The sequence below is a fragment of the Microtus pennsylvanicus genome, chromosome 6, assembly GCF_037038515.1.
Source record: "Microtus pennsylvanicus isolate mMicPen1 chromosome 6, mMicPen1.hap1, whole genome shotgun sequence".
NCBI classification, from domain to species: Eukaryota; Metazoa; Chordata; class Mammalia; order Rodentia; family Cricetidae; genus Microtus; species Microtus pennsylvanicus.
In genome coordinates this window covers 120675888-120693897 of record NC_134584.1, presented here as the reverse complement: position 1 = coordinate 120693897, position 18010 = coordinate 120675888, and the positions used below count along the sequence as shown (strand labels likewise).

The 18010-nt window shown below is 45.6% G+C and overlaps 1 protein-coding gene across 2 annotated transcripts in view; it reads left to right on the top strand.

The window, feature by feature from the left end:
• The window catches only part of Zcchc14 (zinc finger CCHC-type containing 14), a 56445-nt gene that overhangs the window by 11097 nt on the left and 27338 nt on the right, over window positions 1-18010 (top strand). For both annotated transcript variants that reach the window (XM_075977486.1, XM_075977485.1), the window contains exon 2: window positions 12953-13076. In XM_075977486.1, coding sequence (XP_075833601.1) covers window positions 12953-13076 — 124 coding nt within the window. The remainder of the gene's footprint in view (window positions 1-12952; window positions 13077-18010) is intronic.

Genomic DNA, 18010 nt, shown 5'->3' with positions numbered 1-18010 from the left:
GTCATTGAGATGACAGTATCTTGTTGCCTCTAGTCTGCTGCTAGGCCTTCTTGTGGGCTACTAGTTCAGGAATGTCATTTTCTTGTTCTGAAGTTTTACCGTTGTTTTTTTTTTTGTTTGTTTGTTTTTTTTTTGTTTGAGACAGGGTTTTTCTGTCTAGCTTTTTTGGTGCCTGTCCTGGAATTCACTCTGTAGACCAGGCTGGCCTCAAATTCACAGAGATCCACCTGCCTCTGCCTCCCGAGTGCTGGGATTAAAGGTGTGCACCACCACCACCCGACTTTGAAATTTCACTTTTAAAATTCCATTTTCTTGAGGGGTATGGTCGCATACATTTTTAATCTCAGCACCCAGGAGTCAGAGGCAGGTGGATCTCTGTGAGTTCTAGATCAGCTAGAATTAGTTAGATCTGTGTCAAAAAACAACCAACCAACCAAACCAAAATCATCCCCTAAACCATCTCTGTTTTTTTCTTGGTGCCCTTTTGTTTTTCAGCCTGTGCTTTCCTTGTATTGCTTAATAATACTTCCCTGCTCTTCCTACCCGAGGTTCTTGACCAGCTTAGTCGTTTCTAAGAGGCTTTTCCTCTACCAGGGGTGTATTTTTGTTTCTCTGGTTGCTTCTTGGATTTTGTGAGGAAGATATTGTAGGACCTGTGGATTGCTTCTGAAGAGTAAGGATGCTTGGGTTGGCTAGGCATCCCACACATTTCTCTTCTTAGCCCATGGTCAGCTTGATTTCCCTCAGCAATTTTATTTGCTGTGTTTTCTTGAACGTATGAGTCACAGAGAAGCAATAGACCGTCTTTCAAATCCATGGTTTATTGTTCACACACAGGGAAAGAGAAACTCTTAAGTGACACCACCGTATCCAGGGGGAGAGTTGACACATGGACAGTGGGTAGAGCCACTCACTCACAAGCCAGTCACGAATCTATTTTGTTTTCTGAGACAGGTTTTCTCTGTTTAACTGTCCTGAAACTCACTTTGTATGACTGGCCACCCACCCACGGAGATTTGCCTGCTTCTGCCTCCTGAGTGCTGGGTTAAGTGTGTGTGCCACCACTGCCTGGTCCAGTTACAAGTCTGAATGACCAATGCACAGCAAGTCACCATGTTCATATCTACAGTGAGTGGGTTCTGACTCTGCATAAGATGCTGTTTGAGAGTGACAGAGGTTAGCTAGTTACAGCCTCAGTTATGCTTATCCAGGTCAGCCAGGGTGCCAGAGACTTAGCAGTCACTGAGATCAGAGCCAAGCCAGAGGCAGGAGATCCTGGTGAGAGATGTGGTCACTGAAGGGGTCCTTTGTTGCTAGTGTGTGTTGGAGATCAGCATCTAAAAACTTGGTTTTTAGAGCTCTTCACAGCATTTTTGGTCTTCCAAATAAACTTCCAATTGGTGGGGTCACCAGAGCTTGCTTCTCGTGGCAGGATGTTGAGCGGGAGTGCTTTCATCTTCCTTTATTTTTGTGTTTTAGGCGTTCACTATACATGTAAAGTGTCTTGGAACCAGCTCCATACCTGTGTTTCTCAGAACTGTGCTGAAACATGGCACAGTTGATAGGTAGGGTATGGGCATCTCTCTTGGAAGTAGCGGGGTTCTCTTTGTGTAGTTGTACTGAAACTCTACCAATAGGCTGCACCCTAGATCAGCTCATGGGTTCCTTCTCCCTTCTCTGGGCACAACGCACAGGGTGAGATACCTACCCCTTGTCTGTCTGGCGGTAGTTTTGCCAGTGTCGGTTGCCCTTAGTGCTGTTCAGCTTGTCGGTGTTTGTAAGTTTGAACTGGTTACTGGATAAGCCTTTTTTTTTTTTTTTTGGTTTTTCGAGACAGGGTTTCTCTGTGGTTTTGGAGCCTGTCCTGGAACTAGCTCTGTAGACCAGGCTGGTCTCGAACTCACAGAGATCCGCCTGCCTCTGCCTCCCGAGTGCTGGGATTAAAGGCGTGCGCCACCACCGCCTGGCTGGATAAGCCTATTGCTTTGGCGGTGTGGAGCCCATGTTCTAAGGCTGCACTGCAGTCACATTAGCATTCTTCTTGCTGTGGCTTGAGTTTTTAGTGGGTTTACTGTGTTTGGCCAGTTCATCACACAAAACTCCAAAGTGGGCACATGCTTCTGAGCCAGACTCAGAGATACACACCTGTGGTCACACACACCTGGGAGCCTGAGGCGAGAACATTGCTTGCTTGAGCCTAAGAGTTTGGGAGCTTAGGGCTGGCCTGAGCAGGGCCACTTGTTAATGAAACATATTCCTAGCCAGAATATTCACTGTAACAATATTGTGTATAATATGTTTTTAATATCAGCAGTCCTTGGGATAAGCACCCACAACTTGTGCCCATTGCTTCCTCTTAGGTGTGGGATTGGGGACCTAACTTCCACTTGGAGGCACAGAGCTGAGGGTGGCAGCTGCTGCCTGGGTGTAGACATCCTGGGATTTCCTGTTGGGTGTTCCAGGAGGACAGCTGAGGAATGGTGTGTGCTTTACTTTAGATGGAGTGGGCTTCTTGTACTGGGTTCATTATGCCTTTAAACTTGGCTCCTGGGGGCTGGAGAGATGGCTCATTAGTTAAGAGCACTGGCTGCTCTTCCAGAGGACCTGGGAACTGGGTTCAATTACCTAATGACAACTCACAAAATGTCTGTAATTCCAGTTCCAGGGCATCTGACACCCTGTCTGGCCTCCTGGGTCCTGCACTCATGTGGTATACAGATAAACACAAAGACAAAAGACATGAATAAAATAAAAACAAATAATCGCTAAGTGTGGTGGTACACTCTTTTAATTCTAGCAGTTAGGAGACAGAGGCAGGTAGGTCTCTGAGTTCAATGCCAGCCTGGTCTATGTAGAAAGCTCCAAGTCAGCCAAGGCCTCTGTGGGCACCTTCACTTATGTGTACATACATATACACGGAATTTAAAAAATTTAAACTTGGCTTCTGAGCATTCTCTCACCTTCATGGTTATGATCACACCTCACTGCTGATAGTGGACCTTTTTCTGGCAGCTGTGGCATTTCCTACTTCCCCGACCCTAGCCAGACAGCCCCTCACCACATATCATAGGAGAGACACTGAAGCCAAAGCCTGAGCCCGAGGCTGGCATGGATTGCACAGCGTTCCTTCTGCCTGTGTATGTCTTCTGACAGTGCTGGTGGCAGCTGATTCTGTGATTATGACGAGCCCCATTCTAAGCTGCTCCTGATAGCCAGCAGCTTTAGTCTTTCTTTCTTTCTTTCTTTCTTTCTTTTTTTTTTTTTTTTTTTGGTTTTTTGAGACAGGGTTTCTCTGTGGTTTTGGAGCCTGTCCTGGAACTAGCTCTTGTAGACCAGGCTGGTCTCGAACTCACAGAGATCCGCCTGCCTCTGCCTCCCAAGTGCTGGGATTAAAGGCGTGCGCCACCACCGCCCAACTAGCAGCTTTAGTCTTAAGGTTGCTACAAGCTGTTGGAGATGCCACCTGCTTCCTCTAGCTGCATGCACAATCAGTGTATGGCTCAGGGTCCCCAAGGGCATGAGTGCAAGCTATGGCTCTTGATTATAGGAGGATGATAAGGTTTAACACCCTGTTCCTCCTCCTCTCTCTCTAGTACCTGGACTCACTGTGCAAACCTCCAATGGAATGGTGTGTAGTAAGGCAGAAGCTGTAAGTGGTTAGGCAGTAGCCAGTCCCAGTCAGCAATGATAGTCCCTTGGACCTGCCTCATACCATATCAGAAAGGGCATGGTGATGAGAAGCAGGTTATTACTTTCAGGGACATCTTCTGTGTACCATCTCAGCCCTCAGTTACATCTGTGGAGACATGTTTCAGCATCATAAACTAATACCTGGTCACCAGGAAGAGCCTGTTTACACAGTTCCCAGCCTCCTTTTGGTGTCTAGCAGGGTTCTTCCAGCAGACAGGGCTCTTTTGCTGACTGTGTTGAGTAGCTTCCTGTGCAGGATGTGGGAATAGCTTGTGGTGGGATGTCTAGGCCCTCAGAGCTGTGTCCTAGCCGACCTCACTGGATGTGGAAGAAGCCCATTCTCCCACCACCTTGAGGATTCCTCCCTGTGCCTCTGCCACAGTCGAGCAGTCTCTTCCCTTCTCTCCATTTTCTCTATCTGTCTGGTAGGAAACATTAAAAGGAAATTTTTTGTGTGTGGAAAGTGGTTTTGGTTAGCATTGGCTTTCATTTGCCTAAGTCAGCAAATAGCTTTCACTATTAAACTATTTTCTTGTTCTGGTTTAGAGACACAAAATGACTATTTTAGTTAAAGTGCTTACAAATCAGTTTTCTTTCTTTTTTTTTTACATTGACTTGAAAGCATGTAGCAGATGTTACTCTTTCCTACTTAGGCATTGCTGGTAGTTGGCTAGACTGTGTTTGGGTAGTAGTGCCAGCTTCTGTTGCCTTGGCTCGACGCATACCCTTACGCCCGCCCAAAGGCCCATCCCTAGGTTTGGTAGTTCTTCCTGCCAGTTAGGTCCCGGCATGGTGGTTTCCTGACCACTGTCTCATCCTCTCCACTTGATTATCCTGAAGTTGTCATCTTCTTCATCTGGGGTCTTGATCAGGTGTCTCTACCCATCCCGCAGTCCTGGGGTAGTACCCTGGGACCTAGTTTGTGGAATGGGTATATGGAGGCTGTAGAAGGCAAGCACAGCTGTGTGTACCTTTCTGAGCTGCTTGTACCTCGTAGGAAGGCATCTATATTTAGACTGGATCTTTAGCTTCTTTTTCTAAAAGTCGTGTCTGTTCTTTGTATAAAAGCTGAAAAACAAAAAAATTAGAAAATAAAGCCAGACGTGTGTGCCTATAACCTCACTACTCAAGAGACTGAGGCTAAAGGATCACTGTGAGTTTGAGGCCATTGTGGGCTATAAAGTAAGACTGTCTCAAAAACTTACCTTGTCTCTAACTGCTTCACTCTGTGGTATCTGTTGTGATACCACTGCTGCTGAAGGGCCTGACTGGCTCCACCCTGTGGCTGCCAGTGCTTATGCCCAGGACTGGTCCAGGATGCTGCTGGAATAGCTGAGGGGCTCACTTTCTGCTTCCTGGTTGCCTCCTGCCTGTGGGCAAGGTCCTGTCACATCTGAGGACTCTTAAGAAGCAGGAGAGAAGGGATATAAGTGCTGTGAACTCTTTGGTTTTTCTTTTCCTGTCTTTCCTGTGACTGTCTGCTTGTATACACATTTTCCTCTTTTCACATACCTGTGAGCATTTCCCCATACGTTTTGTTTCCTCTGATTCTGTTTAAAGGACTTCTGGTCTGTTGGGTGGTGGTGGCACCTGCCTTTAATCCCAGCACTCAGGAGGCAGGTGGATCTCTGTGAGTTTGAGGTCTACAAGAACTAGTTCCAGGACAGTTTCCAAAGCTACAGAGAAACCCTGTCTCGAAACAACAAAAACAAACAAAAAAAGGACTCCTGATCTGTAGTCAGACAGCTGTGGCTTTGTGTCACCTGTGAATTTGATGTATGTTGATGTCATTGATTTTCATCCTGTGAAGGTGAATTGTGTCTTCCTACATACAAGTCCTTGGCTATATTGCTGGTTGGTGATAGTTTAGGAATCTGCTGACTTCTAGGTAGCGTCAGAAGATCAGAAGGCGCAGAAGTATCAGTTAGCTGTGTCCTGCCTACTGGCTGTCCAGCAGTGGCACCAGTCAGTACTTGCCAGCTAAGACTGAGACTGTTACCTGTCTTGTTGTAATGACTTTGTTTAACTGAAATTTGGGTAATGAAATGACTTCTCAAGCTGTCATTTCTAATTATAAATGGAATGATGGCCTATCGTGATGGACATATAAGAAGGATCTGCTTGAAGGAAGAGAGACCCCCCTGTATTCTAATACAGGGAGGTGGATGTTAGGGTAGCTATCTTCTCAAGTCATTATTGCTAGTCTTACATGGAATGATGACCTGTTTGATGGACATATAAGAAGGGTCTGTTTGAAGGAAGAGAGACCTCCTGTATTCTAACACAGGGATGTGGATGTTAGGGTGGCTCTTTGGAGTCCTGCCCAGTACCCAGGTGAAGTCCAGGAAGGCAGAGAGTCTCTGAGGATCCATGGCTTATGACCCTCCTATGTGGTCATGTGTTTTTAATTGTGCTGTCTGTGGCAGTACTTTAGTCCATTGAGGTGACCTAGCAGCCCCACTATGTGTACCACAGCAATCGTAGTAACAGTGTCTAGTATCTGTCTTCCAGCTTGGTAAGCTTCATACATGCATTTTAATTACCATTAAAGCCCTGTGGGCGGCCGGGTGGTGGTGGCGCACGCCTTTAATCCCAGCACTCAGGGAGGCAGAGGCAGGCGATCTCTGTGAGTTCGAGACCAGCCTGGTCTACAGGACTGGCTCCAGGACAGGCTCCAAAGCCACAGAGAAACCCTGTCTCGAAAAACCAAAAAAGAGGGCTGGAGAGATGACTCAGTGATTAAGAGCATTGCCTGCCCTTCCAAAGGTCCTGAGTTCAATTCCCTGCAACCACATGGTGGCTCACAACCATCTGGAATGAGGTCTGGTGCCCTCTTCTGGCCTGCAGACATACACACAGACAGAATATTGTATACATACTAAATAAATAAATATTAAAAAAAAAGAAAAACCAAAAAAGAAAAAAAAGCCCTGTGAGCTACTTACTATTATTTCCAGGTTGCAGTGAAAGAGGCTCAGACAGAATTTAGAAGTGAAATCTCCTGACCAGTCTCATCAGTGAGCAAAAGGTCTGCACACTGTGCCCATGTTATCTGCTCATACTCTTGTTCCCCTTCTTTTCTTCCTTCCCTCCATCTCATCATGTAGCTTAGGATGACCTGGAACTTGTGATTCTTCTGTCTCTGCTTCCATGAGTTCTGGGACTGTAGGTGTTTGCCACCATGTCCACTGCTCTCCTTGATGTCATTGCTGCTGTGCTTCACTCTTTTCTTTCTAACTGGGCCTGTGGCCCTAGACAAAGTGTTGGGAGTTGTGCTCCAATTTTATTTGTAATGTGGGGATAACTTGGTGTCTTGTGTGGGCTGATGTGTGTACCCACTCCGGCAGCTCACTTCCATTTCCTGTTGGAACAGTGACACTGGGCTATGAGAGGTCCATGCTTCCTCTGCTTGGCTTGTCTGATGCAATCTGTATTTGGGGGGGGGGGCTCTACTTCCAGAAATATGACTGCATGTGAGCATGTCCTCTTTGAAAATGGAATTGGTGTTTAAAAATTAAATTTCTAAAGATTGTTTCCCTGATCTATGAATATTAAAGTGAATTTATTCATAGTTTTAAAGAAGCCTGCTGTGGCTAATGCTCTTGTACAGTGTAAAGATTTGTCACTTGTATTGGTTTAATAAAACACTGATTAATCAGTAGCCAAGCAGGAAGTATAGTTGGGACAATCAGACTAAGAGAATTCTGGGAAGAGGAAAGATAGAGACGCAGTCGCAAGCCAGATACAGCAGAAGTAAGATGAGAATGCCTTACTGAGAAAAGGTACGAAGCCATGTGCCTAAACATAGACAAGAATTATGGGTTAATTTAAGTTGTAAGAGGTAGTTAGTAACAAGCCTGAGCAATATGCCAAACAGGTTATAATTAATTTAAGCCTCTGTGTGTTTCTTTTTGACTGAACGACTGTGGGACCAGGCAGGAAAGAAACTTCCATCTACAGAAGCCTATAAATGTGAACTTTTTCATAGGATATTACTGTCTAAAGAAAACCTTTTTAAAAATTGTCTATGTTTGAGGAACAGTTTTTAGCTGTCATGATAGGACTGACATCAGCCATCAAGCCACAATACCCCCATGACTTACTTCCCTGGAAGTAAGATATAAGTCCATCTGGTCTGATTATTCACATGACACTGGAATTCTAATGCTGATGGACCTTCTTGTAGGAGTTACCTAGCCTTTGATCTGACCCAGGAATACTCCTTTATTTTGAAATGTCGTGGTAGTCAGGAATGTAGAATCTTGAGGTTCACCATGGGCCCAAGTTAGAATACACATGTACCATGATTTGGAAGTGCTTGTTTTATTTTGTTTTACTTGACCCTGGGGAATCCAGTCTAGGGCCTTGCATATTCCAGGTGAGATTCTTGAGTGAGCTGAGGACACTCTTCCCCCTTTTCACTTTTTGAGACAGGCCATCACTAATTACTCAGGCTGACCTTGAATTTGGTCTCTAGCTTGGACTAGCCCTGAACCTTCCATTCTCTTGTTATAGTCTCCTGGTTATCTGAGATTACATGCCTATGCCACCAGGCTGGATGTACAGGTCTTTACTTAGGTCTGGATGTACCAGTTCATCTCTACGTGCCTAGCAGATACACCTCAAGAGCCAGGGGTATGCTGCTTGGGGCCAGTGGCCTAAACTCCACTCCAGCAAGGTACTTCTGAGCAGGCAGCAGCACTAGAGCTCAGGTGATCTCTCCTGGGACACCAGGAGAGAGGAGTATGTCTTGGGTTCCGGCAGGTGCTGAACATCAGATCTGCCTGCAGCCATTGCTTGTTGGTGCCAGAGCAGAGCTGCTGAGACCCTAGTGATGACAGCTAGGCAAGATGGGAATACAGAGAATCAACTGGAAATTAGTGCCACTGGGGCCTTTGGAACTTGGTGCTGTAACTGAATGTCTTACAGATATCAAGTGCTTCTAAATGGAAGGCATTGTTGTATGTTGCAGAGGATCCTTCCATGAATAGACCAGCCCAAAAGGAAAAGAAGAAACAAACAAACAAAATGCAAAACAAAACCATGCCTTGCTGAATGCTGGCAATGCAGCTGTATAGAGGTGAGAGATACTAAGGGAGCCATATGGACAAGGAGAACAGAGCCCCAAGGTCTTACAGAAGGGACTTTGTGTCCACTGGGCCAGGGTGAGAAGTAGGGTCAGGTAAATAAGATGGTGGTGCCCACCTGAGTCCCTGTGGGCTGTGCCACAGGCCCTGATGGCCTTGGAAATGTTGACCATGATGTTGAAAGAAAAGTTGGAAGGGAAAACCTATGAACTTTCCTTGGAAATAAAGTAAGGTACTCTGCTCAGAGAGAATTTGAACTCATAGGAAGAGCTGGGCAACAGAGTACCTTGGCTTAGCCTATAGGCTTTGCACAGGATGGGAGGGCAACATGTGAACATCAGGTCCACTGGGGCTATGCTGAAAGTGAGTCAGAGTATCTGTGTTGAACTGTGGGTCACGTGGACAAATTAACCTAACCAAAAATAACTTAAAACAGCATTTATGGGAATTGCAGTTGAAGGCAGCATTCATTGTAAACAGAAGAGCAAGAGGTGAGAGGAGGAAGACCAGACAGACAAACAGGCAGACCATTTGACCTTGGGGTCATCACTTCTTAAAGCATTTTTCCCCTGCATGTGTTTTCATCACACAGCTAGCTCACAGCTTTGCCCTGTCCTAGACCTGGCCACTGGCCTGGGGACAGCAGCTCTCAGCTCAGGGCTGAGTCTACATGGACATAGGAAGTGCTTCCTGTTGTTGTCATTACTGTTGAAGTCAGCGGGTGGGCAAGCCTTACTTCCTGGGTCTCAGCACCTGGCCTCACATAAGGATAAACCCCTGCAGGACTCTGGCCTGGATGTGTAGGGGTACCCTAATGAGGCAGCACACTCCCTCACTGCCTTCATATGTGCGCTGGGGGTGGAAATCTGGGTTTTGCTAGTGGGCTCTCTGGTGATGGGGGATGCTGTTTTCCTGTGACTAGTCAGAACAACTCTGGCCCCTTCTTGGAATCAGGATGTAGAGTCAGGAGCTGTGTGAGTCAAGCAACCAGGATGGGTTGCTGGTGGCTGGTGGCCATATACTGAGAAGTTATATATGTGCTACTCACAAAGTTGTGTGAGAATCTTGTCTCCCAATAAGGGTGTGTCTTGTTCTTAATGTTCAGCTATTAAAGGATGAAAACTGGTAAAATGAAGGCAGCTTGCTGTGCAGTCCAGTTTGGTTTGACTTCCAAGTGCAGGAATTATAGACATATGTGAAATTCCAGGTTTATAATTTAACATTTTTTGTGTCTTTTATGATCATATTTTATTATTAATATGTGTATATGCATGATAGGGTACATGTCTCCATGTCACTGTATGCATGGAAGTCAGAAGACAACCCTGTGGAGTCAGTTTCCCTACCTTTTTACTTTGTTTTCAGGCATTGAACTGAGGCTTGAAAGTCAAATGTTTTCATCCACTGAGCCATTTTACCCTGCCCTCTTCATTGACCTTCCTTCCTGAGACAGAATTTCATGCAGCCCAGATTAACATTGAACTTGCTGTACAGCCAAGGGAAACCCCAAACTTTTGATCCTTCTGCCTCTACCTTCTGGATGCTAGGATTACAGGTGTGAAATATCGTGCCTGGGGATCCAATTAGGGATTCATGAATGCCAGGCAGGTACTCTGCCAGCACCTCCAGACCCAAATTTAACTTTCTTGATATCTTCTTGCTAATGTCTTTTTAAATTAAACGAATGACCAGGATCTTTTCCTTGAGTTCTGTTGACGTTCATAGAGACTGGCTGGTGGCACACTGCTTATAGGCATCTGTTGTGCTCTGCTGGATACTGGGATGCAGAGTAAGCCTTTTGTTGTTGAGTCAGGGTCTCCTTTATAGCCCTGGTTGGCCTGGAAATCACAGTGTAGGTCAGGCTGGCCAGTAACTCAAAGAGATCCATAATCCTCTGCTTCCCAAGTACTGATATTAAAGGCATACATCATCATGCCTGGTCAGAATAAGCTTTCTTGACTCCAGTTTGGCCAGGCTTCTACTGAGTGACTCTGACAAACTGGGTAGTAATCTGTTGTTGGAGGAGGCCACTTGGAAAAAATCACTCAGAAACCATATTATTTGTTATACTGTTTGGCCAATAACTTAAGCATATTTCTAGCTTGCTCTTATATCCTAGACTAACCCATCTCCATTAATCTGTGTATTGCCACGTGGCTGTGGCTAAACAGCAAGGTTCCGGCACATCTGTCCCCAGCTGTGGCTACATGGCTTCTCCTTGACTCTGCCTTCTTTCTCCCAGCATTCAGTTTAATTTTCCTACCTAGCTCTATTCTGCCAAGCCACTGGTCAAAACAGCTTTATTCATTAACCAGTAAAAACAAAACATAGAAGGACTTCCCACACCAGTCTGTGCTTTCATTAAACTGCCTTTGTCTACTTCAGAGCCTCAGGGCCTGGCCTCTGAACAGCCAGTGCCACCTGCCATCACCAGGCAGGTAACAATGACAAGCCATGGGCACATGGCTAGAATATTAGGAGCAGGCATGTCCCAATGCTCACTGCTTAAGTTACAGGCTGACCCAAGAGTAGCTGCTAGTTCTTCAACTTCCTGCTCCCATGGTACACACAGTAGGCTATTAAGTCATGGAACCCACAAGTCTTTTCCCAAATTTTAAAATCTTGGATCTTTTTCTAATATTTGAAATCTTAAGGTAAGACTGAAGTGAAAACATTGCTATTTTTTATTTTATATCTAGTCTATTTGTGCTATAAATTTTACCAATACTGATAAAGGGGGAGGGGAATGGAGGATACTGCAGTCCACCCCCTTCCCAGTGGCCAGTCAACTGCCCAGAGCTTGTGGGCGTAGTTCTGTATGTGTACGCAATAAGAACCTTCACCTTACATCCAGCAATGGCAGAGGCTGTCAGTCTAGCTTGGGTGTCCCATATATCAGCAAATAAAGTTTTTTTGTTTTTGTTTTTGTTTTCCTTTTCTTTTCTTTTCTTTTCTTTTTTTTTTTGACACAGGGTTTCTCTGTGTAAGAGTACTGGCTGGCCTATAACTTGCTTTTGTAGACCAGGCTGCCCTTGAACTTACTGAGATCTGTCTGCCTCTGCCCCCCAAATGCTGGGATTAAAGATGTGCACCACCACTGCCTGGTGATAATAAAGTTTTCAGTGTCTGGTTGCTTCCTGTGTAAAAACTTAATGTGGTGAACCCTTTTCCTGGGGAGCTGCAACATGTGTCTTCTCACCCTAGATGGGGACCCCAGGGCAGACCAAAGTATGGATTTGGTTAAATTTGGTGAGCCAGTGAGTTTTACTGGGGTTACTTACATGGCTATGGTAAGGGGTTACTTACAGGAGCAGAAGTGACTCAGAAGACAATTGTATCACCAAGGCCCACCCCAGTATGGGTGACAACTCAGATCTGGGAACCTGGAGCAGACTGCACTGCATGCCTGCAGGCAGCTCATCAGGTTAAGAGAGTGCCCATTCCAGATGACTCCAGATGCCTGCTCTTGCAAGCAGCTCTGGTTGGTTTTTGCTTTTTTTTCAGGCAGCTGTCTTGGTCTTAGAGTCTTCTTGGCAACTGTTCTCCTCTGAGAGTTAACTTCACAGCTCAGCTTCACTTTCATCATCTTGGCAGCTCAGCCACAGCTGTGCTGCTCACTACCTTCCATCTGAATGGACTCTCAGCTTTCCTGTTCATTCTGGCAGGGAAGGGCCTAGTGAGTCTGGTCAGTTTCAGGAACTTCCGGAAGCTATTTTGAGTTGTTTACCTTCCTGCTCCAGAAGCTTCCTTGCAGGATGGAATGTTTCAATCTTGGAGAAAGGTATTACACCGCAATCTTTAGAAGTGGAATTGCTGTAGGATTCTCTTACATGTTTTTCAAATTGTACCTGGCCAGATGTGCTGTGTTCTTTTTCTGTGGCTCCCAGAGCTCTGTGGAATTTGTTATAAGGAAAGCATTTAATTTAAAGATGTAAAAACAGGCTTTTGGCACATGCTACCGTGGCTAAGACTGCTGTTCTGTCTGATGACTTAACCTAGACAAAAGTCAGGACTGTTTATGGGTTTGGGAGAAGCAGTGGTTGGTGGTGCTTCATCTTTCTCTGGAAGAGCATTGTGTTATGGTAGGAAAACTCAAAGCTACATTTGTGTGTATAACTTTCAACAAGAGACAGTTGTGCAGAAAAAACTAAGAGGATAATATTTTGTCTTCTCAGATGGCGCCCAGAACTGAGACCCCTGTCAGCAGCATCAGCAACAGTCTGGAGAATGCATTGCATACATCAGCACATTCCACGGAGGAATCCTTGCCCAAGAGGCCTTTGGGAAAACATGGCAAAGGTGGGTGAGTTATGCTAGATATTAGTGAGAAGTCCCAGGTGCAGGGAGACGGCATCCACAGTACAGAGCTGTGGACTACTGGGACATAGTGTCATTAGTGAGAGAAAGAGTCAGCTCAGGACCCCCAAGACAAAGTCTTTTTTAGCACAAGGGAGATTTATTTGCCCCAGTGGGAGAGAGGACAGGAAATAAGAGACAAAGATGGGAGATAGAGGATGAGAGAGAAGGGAGAGGGACAGGGATATTTATTTGTCCTGGAAGGACAAAGGACTGCCTCGCTAGAGAGGAGACAGACGTGGCATATAGGAAAATGGTGGTTTTGTAAAAGGTACAAGTGGGAATCCCATGTTAGGATGAGGTATTTAATTGCCCATGTTAATTAAGTGAGCCAAAGGGAGTTTTTGATGCTGGACCTCAATATCTTGATAGTTGGACCTTGGTAGTCAGCCTCAGGAGGAGGAAGTGGCCAAATAAGGGGTTAGACCTTGGTGGCTAGCTTTAGGGATGCAGTCTAAGGGTTTTTAGCAAGGCAGAGGGAATCGGGAAGAAAGGTAAGGCCTGCCAGAGCCATGTTTTCCACATTTGAGCTGGCCAAAGTCCCTTCAATCAGACATGCTCAGAGGGGGTTGTTTTCTTTCTAGTTCTCCCAAGGAACTCAAGACCACATTTCAACGATGTAAACTTTAAATACTGGTGTATTTAAAAAAAAGAAAAAAAAAAGAGAAAGGTTTAAATACCCTCTGCTCCTCACACCAGAACCAAACCTAGAATCTAAAGCTGCTGGGCCATAGAACACTTCTTTCCCAACTCAATGGTCTCCTGAGACTCACCCCATGCTGATGTGGTGACAGGTACTCCTATCTTCACTCACTCAGTGCCACCAGCCTCAGTGAAGTTCCACATTCCTCATGCCACTGAACAAGTGCGATTTTTAAAAGTGTATTTGCTGAGTGTAGATCTGCAGCTGATGAAACCTTTCACCACAGGCCCTGGGCCTCCTCACTTTCTGCCAGATTGATTCTGAAAGCACCGGGGCAAGCACAAAGCGATTATTTTAAATTAGACGAAGTTATTTGTGGGACCAAGTCTTAGCAGAGTTAGGCAGGGACATCTGTCCTGACTGGTCATGTCCCTCGAGGCTCCTGGGAGTCTGTCCATCCCTACTCATGATTTGCTCTGCTTTGCTACTTGTAGCTGTTTTGCCTTTTGTAAGTTGAGCTGGTCCTTCTGTGCTTCTCTGTCTCTTGTATCTCAAGCATCAGCTTTTTATCTCACAGGTGCATTCCATGCTGTTGCTTTAAAGGCCTGAGCTCACTCTATGTAGAGTGCTGTCTGCTCTGCTAGGTTGCAGCTCAGGGTGTGTCTGCTTCTTTGCCACTGTGCCACATCTGTGTCTTAAGACCATGGCACAGGGGAGAGCAGTGGGTGACAGCAATGCTGGAAAGCCTGTTCTCCCACCTTGCATTAGCGGCAAGGTCACAGTTCGCATGATGCAGGCTGTTCCCAGGAGACTATGTCCCTCTGTTGACTCTCCCACCAGGTTTTTCTAGCAGTATGACCCCAGAATGGAGTTGGCACCTAGAGTGCAGGGCTGCCTGCTGGAGAGTCAGCTGAGTGCCGGGCCTCTTGTGAGGGCGGATTGTTTTCTGTAGCACTCTCTAGACCAAGTAGGGTATCCACCCTGTGCCACAGTGCTTTTTCTTGAGACATGACCAAGATCCTGGGTTGTGGAATATAATTTCCTTTTCTTTCTTTCTTTCTTTCTTTCTTTCTTTCTTTCTTTCCTTCCTTCCTTCCTTCCTTCCTTCCTTCCTTCCATTCTTTCTTTTTTAAAGATTTAATTTTATGTTTATGGGTATTTTGTCTGCATGTATGTCTGTGCCATTTCTGTATAGTGTCTGTGGAGGTCAGAAGAGGACATTGGTTCCCTGGGACAGGAGTTACAGACAGTTGTGAGCATGGATGCTAGGAACTGAATCCAGGTTTTCTGGAAGATCAGCCAGTGCCCTAACTACTGAGAAACCTCTTCGGCCTCTGGGTATAAATTAACAACATGGCTGTTGTCTGCTGCTCTCTCATTGTATACTTTAGTGCTGAGGGGGATAAAGGTTCAGCAGCTGTAGCAATGGCTGTGGTGGAGAGATTGTCCTGTAAGACCATGCTGCCCACTTCTAGCCAGCCCAGCATCCCACCACTCATCAATAACCCAACACCAGGAGTTTCTTCTGTCCAGCATAGGCAGGTAAACTAGCTGAGTTTTTGGTGCCTTTCTCATGATCCCTTCTCCTGTGCTTGGCATTGGTCTGCGGTTACTGTAGTCTGAAGTTTTACCTAGTTTTCTCTTAGAAGTCTTTTTTTTTTTTTGAGACAGCATTTCTCTGTAGTTTTGGAGCCTATCCTGGAACTAGCTCTTGTAGACCAGGCTGGCCTCGAACTCACAGAGATCTGCCTGCCTCTGCCTCCCGAGTGCTAGGATTAAAGGCTTATGCCACCACCGCCCGGCTGAGAAGTCTTATAGTAATATGATAGAGCTTGCAGAATAATCAGGCTTTGGGCAACATTCCTAAAACATCTGGTGTTCCCACTCTCTCACAGTGCTCTCAGTGATCCTGAGAGCATGGAATTGAAACCCATATTCCCAGGAGTAATACACCCCATTTTCCAGAAGAGATTTAAGTCACAAGTGAGCTCCTGAGACACAAACCTGTGCTGCGAGGATGAAGAGAGTGGGAAGGAGAATGAAGGTGTTGTTGCCAGAGAGCACTCACTCTTGGTGCTGTTTCTTACCTTTATATGTAGGAGCAGAGGTCTTGGTTTGATACGGAAGTCCACAGGCCTGGTGATTGGTTGTTTCCCTTCTTCCCTGCCATGGTTGGGGACCATTGTACGAAAGATAACTCATCTCAGGTCCCAATCTCTGTGCCAGTTGTTACTGGTGCCAAAGGAGGTGTAAGAGGAGACATCCCCAGAGATGCTCAGTGTAGGAGGTTCTGTGCCTTCACAACTAGAACTAGAGTCTGTCTCTGGCAAGACAGGGAAGGGGCTGCTTCTGTTACCTTGATTAAACAGCAGACCTAAAGTAATCTCTGAACTCAGGTTCTTTTTATTCTTAAAAATGTTGTACTTGGCCGGGCGGTGGTGGCGCACGCCTTTAATCCCAGCACTCGGGAGGCAGAGGCAGGCGGATCTCTGTGAGTTCGAGACCAGCCTGGTCTACAGAGCTAGTTCCAGGACAGGCTCCAAAGCCACAGAGAAACCCTGTCTCGAAAAAAAACCAAAAAAAAAAAAAATGTTGTACTTGAAGGAGTTTATGTTTAAGTATATACTGTCTGTAGGAACTTTACACCATCAGACAAAGTGGAGTATTTCAGCCAGAGCACTGTACTGAGGCTATGTTTCTGTACTGAGGCTATGGCTTTGTTATGTACTGTTATTATGATGAAGAGCAGCTTAAGGACTGAACCTTGAGCCAGGGCACTGATGGTGCAGCCTTTAGTCCAGCACTCAGGAGGCAGAGGCAGGCAGATCTCTGTGAGTTCAAGGCTAGCCTGGTCTACGAGAGTTTCAGAGCATCCAGGGCTACACAAAGAGACCCTGTCTCAGGAAAAGCAAACAAACAAACAAAGACTGAACCTCAAAAGTCTTAGGCTTTTCTTTCTTTTTCTTTTTCCTTTCTTCTGTTTTTCTTTTTCTTTTTTTTTTTTTTCTGTTTGTTTTTCGAGACAGGGTTTCTCTGTTGCTTTGGAACCTGTCCTGGAACTATCTACATAGACCAGACTGACCTGGCCCTGAACTCTCAGAGATGGATCTACCTCTGCCTTCCAGTGCTGGGATTAAAGGTGTGTGCCACCACCACCTGGCAATATTTTGTTTTCTGAGACAAGGTTTCTCTGTGTGGCCCTCGTTGACCTGGAACTCTTGTTTTAGAGCAGGCTGGCCTCAAACTCACAGAGATTCACCTGCCTCTGCCTCCTGGGATTAAAGTACTGGGATTAAAGGCGAGTTGTACCACACCCAGCTTATTCTTGGACTTTAATAAAGAAACTCAAAATATGAGCTTGAGTTTTAACAAGACAGGAACTGGAGATGAAAAGCTAACTTCTGAAACCACAGCTGTGTGTTGCCTCTCCTGAGGTGCACTGGGATCACAGTTAGCAGGGATAAAAAGCCTTTGGGCACGGAACATCCTGGTTCTGCATTTGATTCTCACTGTGAGTTAGCAGAGGTCAGAGCTTTGCAGTGAGTGGCTACCCCTAGATCACACAGTGTTATTTTACTGTACTTATTACTTTACTTTTTGTTTTTTAATTTATTATTGTCATTATTATTTTGCAGTGCTGGGAATCGACCCTCGGGCCTTGCACATGTGTACTAGGTCAGTGCTTTCCCCGTTTCTAAGCAGGCTGCTCACAGCCTTCCTCAGCAGTTCTCCTTTGAACCAAGGCACATGCAAAACTAGCCAAATGACTGCTTCCTCAGTTTCCCCAAAGAAAATGAGGCTGGGGATTTGGGATTGAGGGACATTCCTCTTACAGTTTCTATAGTCAGTGGGTGAGTTGGAGGAAGTATAGTGTATACCTCTCACTTTCAGACACTACTCTGAGCTAATATCTCACCACTTTAGATAAATATAAGAATCTGGGCTAGAGAGGTGGTTCAGCAGCCTAGAACACAGGCTACTCTTTAAGAGGACCCAGGTTTGATTCCAAATGATGACTCAAAACCATAGTAACTCCAATCCCAGGAAATCCATTGCTCTTTCCTGACCTCTGTGGGCATCAGACATACATGTGGTACACATACATACATGTGGGCAAAACATACATGCACATAAAATTAAGAAATTTAAAAAACCAAAACTCTAAGAACCTTGCAACTATGTGTGTATATACTGACTCTTCAGAGTCAGTACTGAACGTCCAGATGTGTCTGAG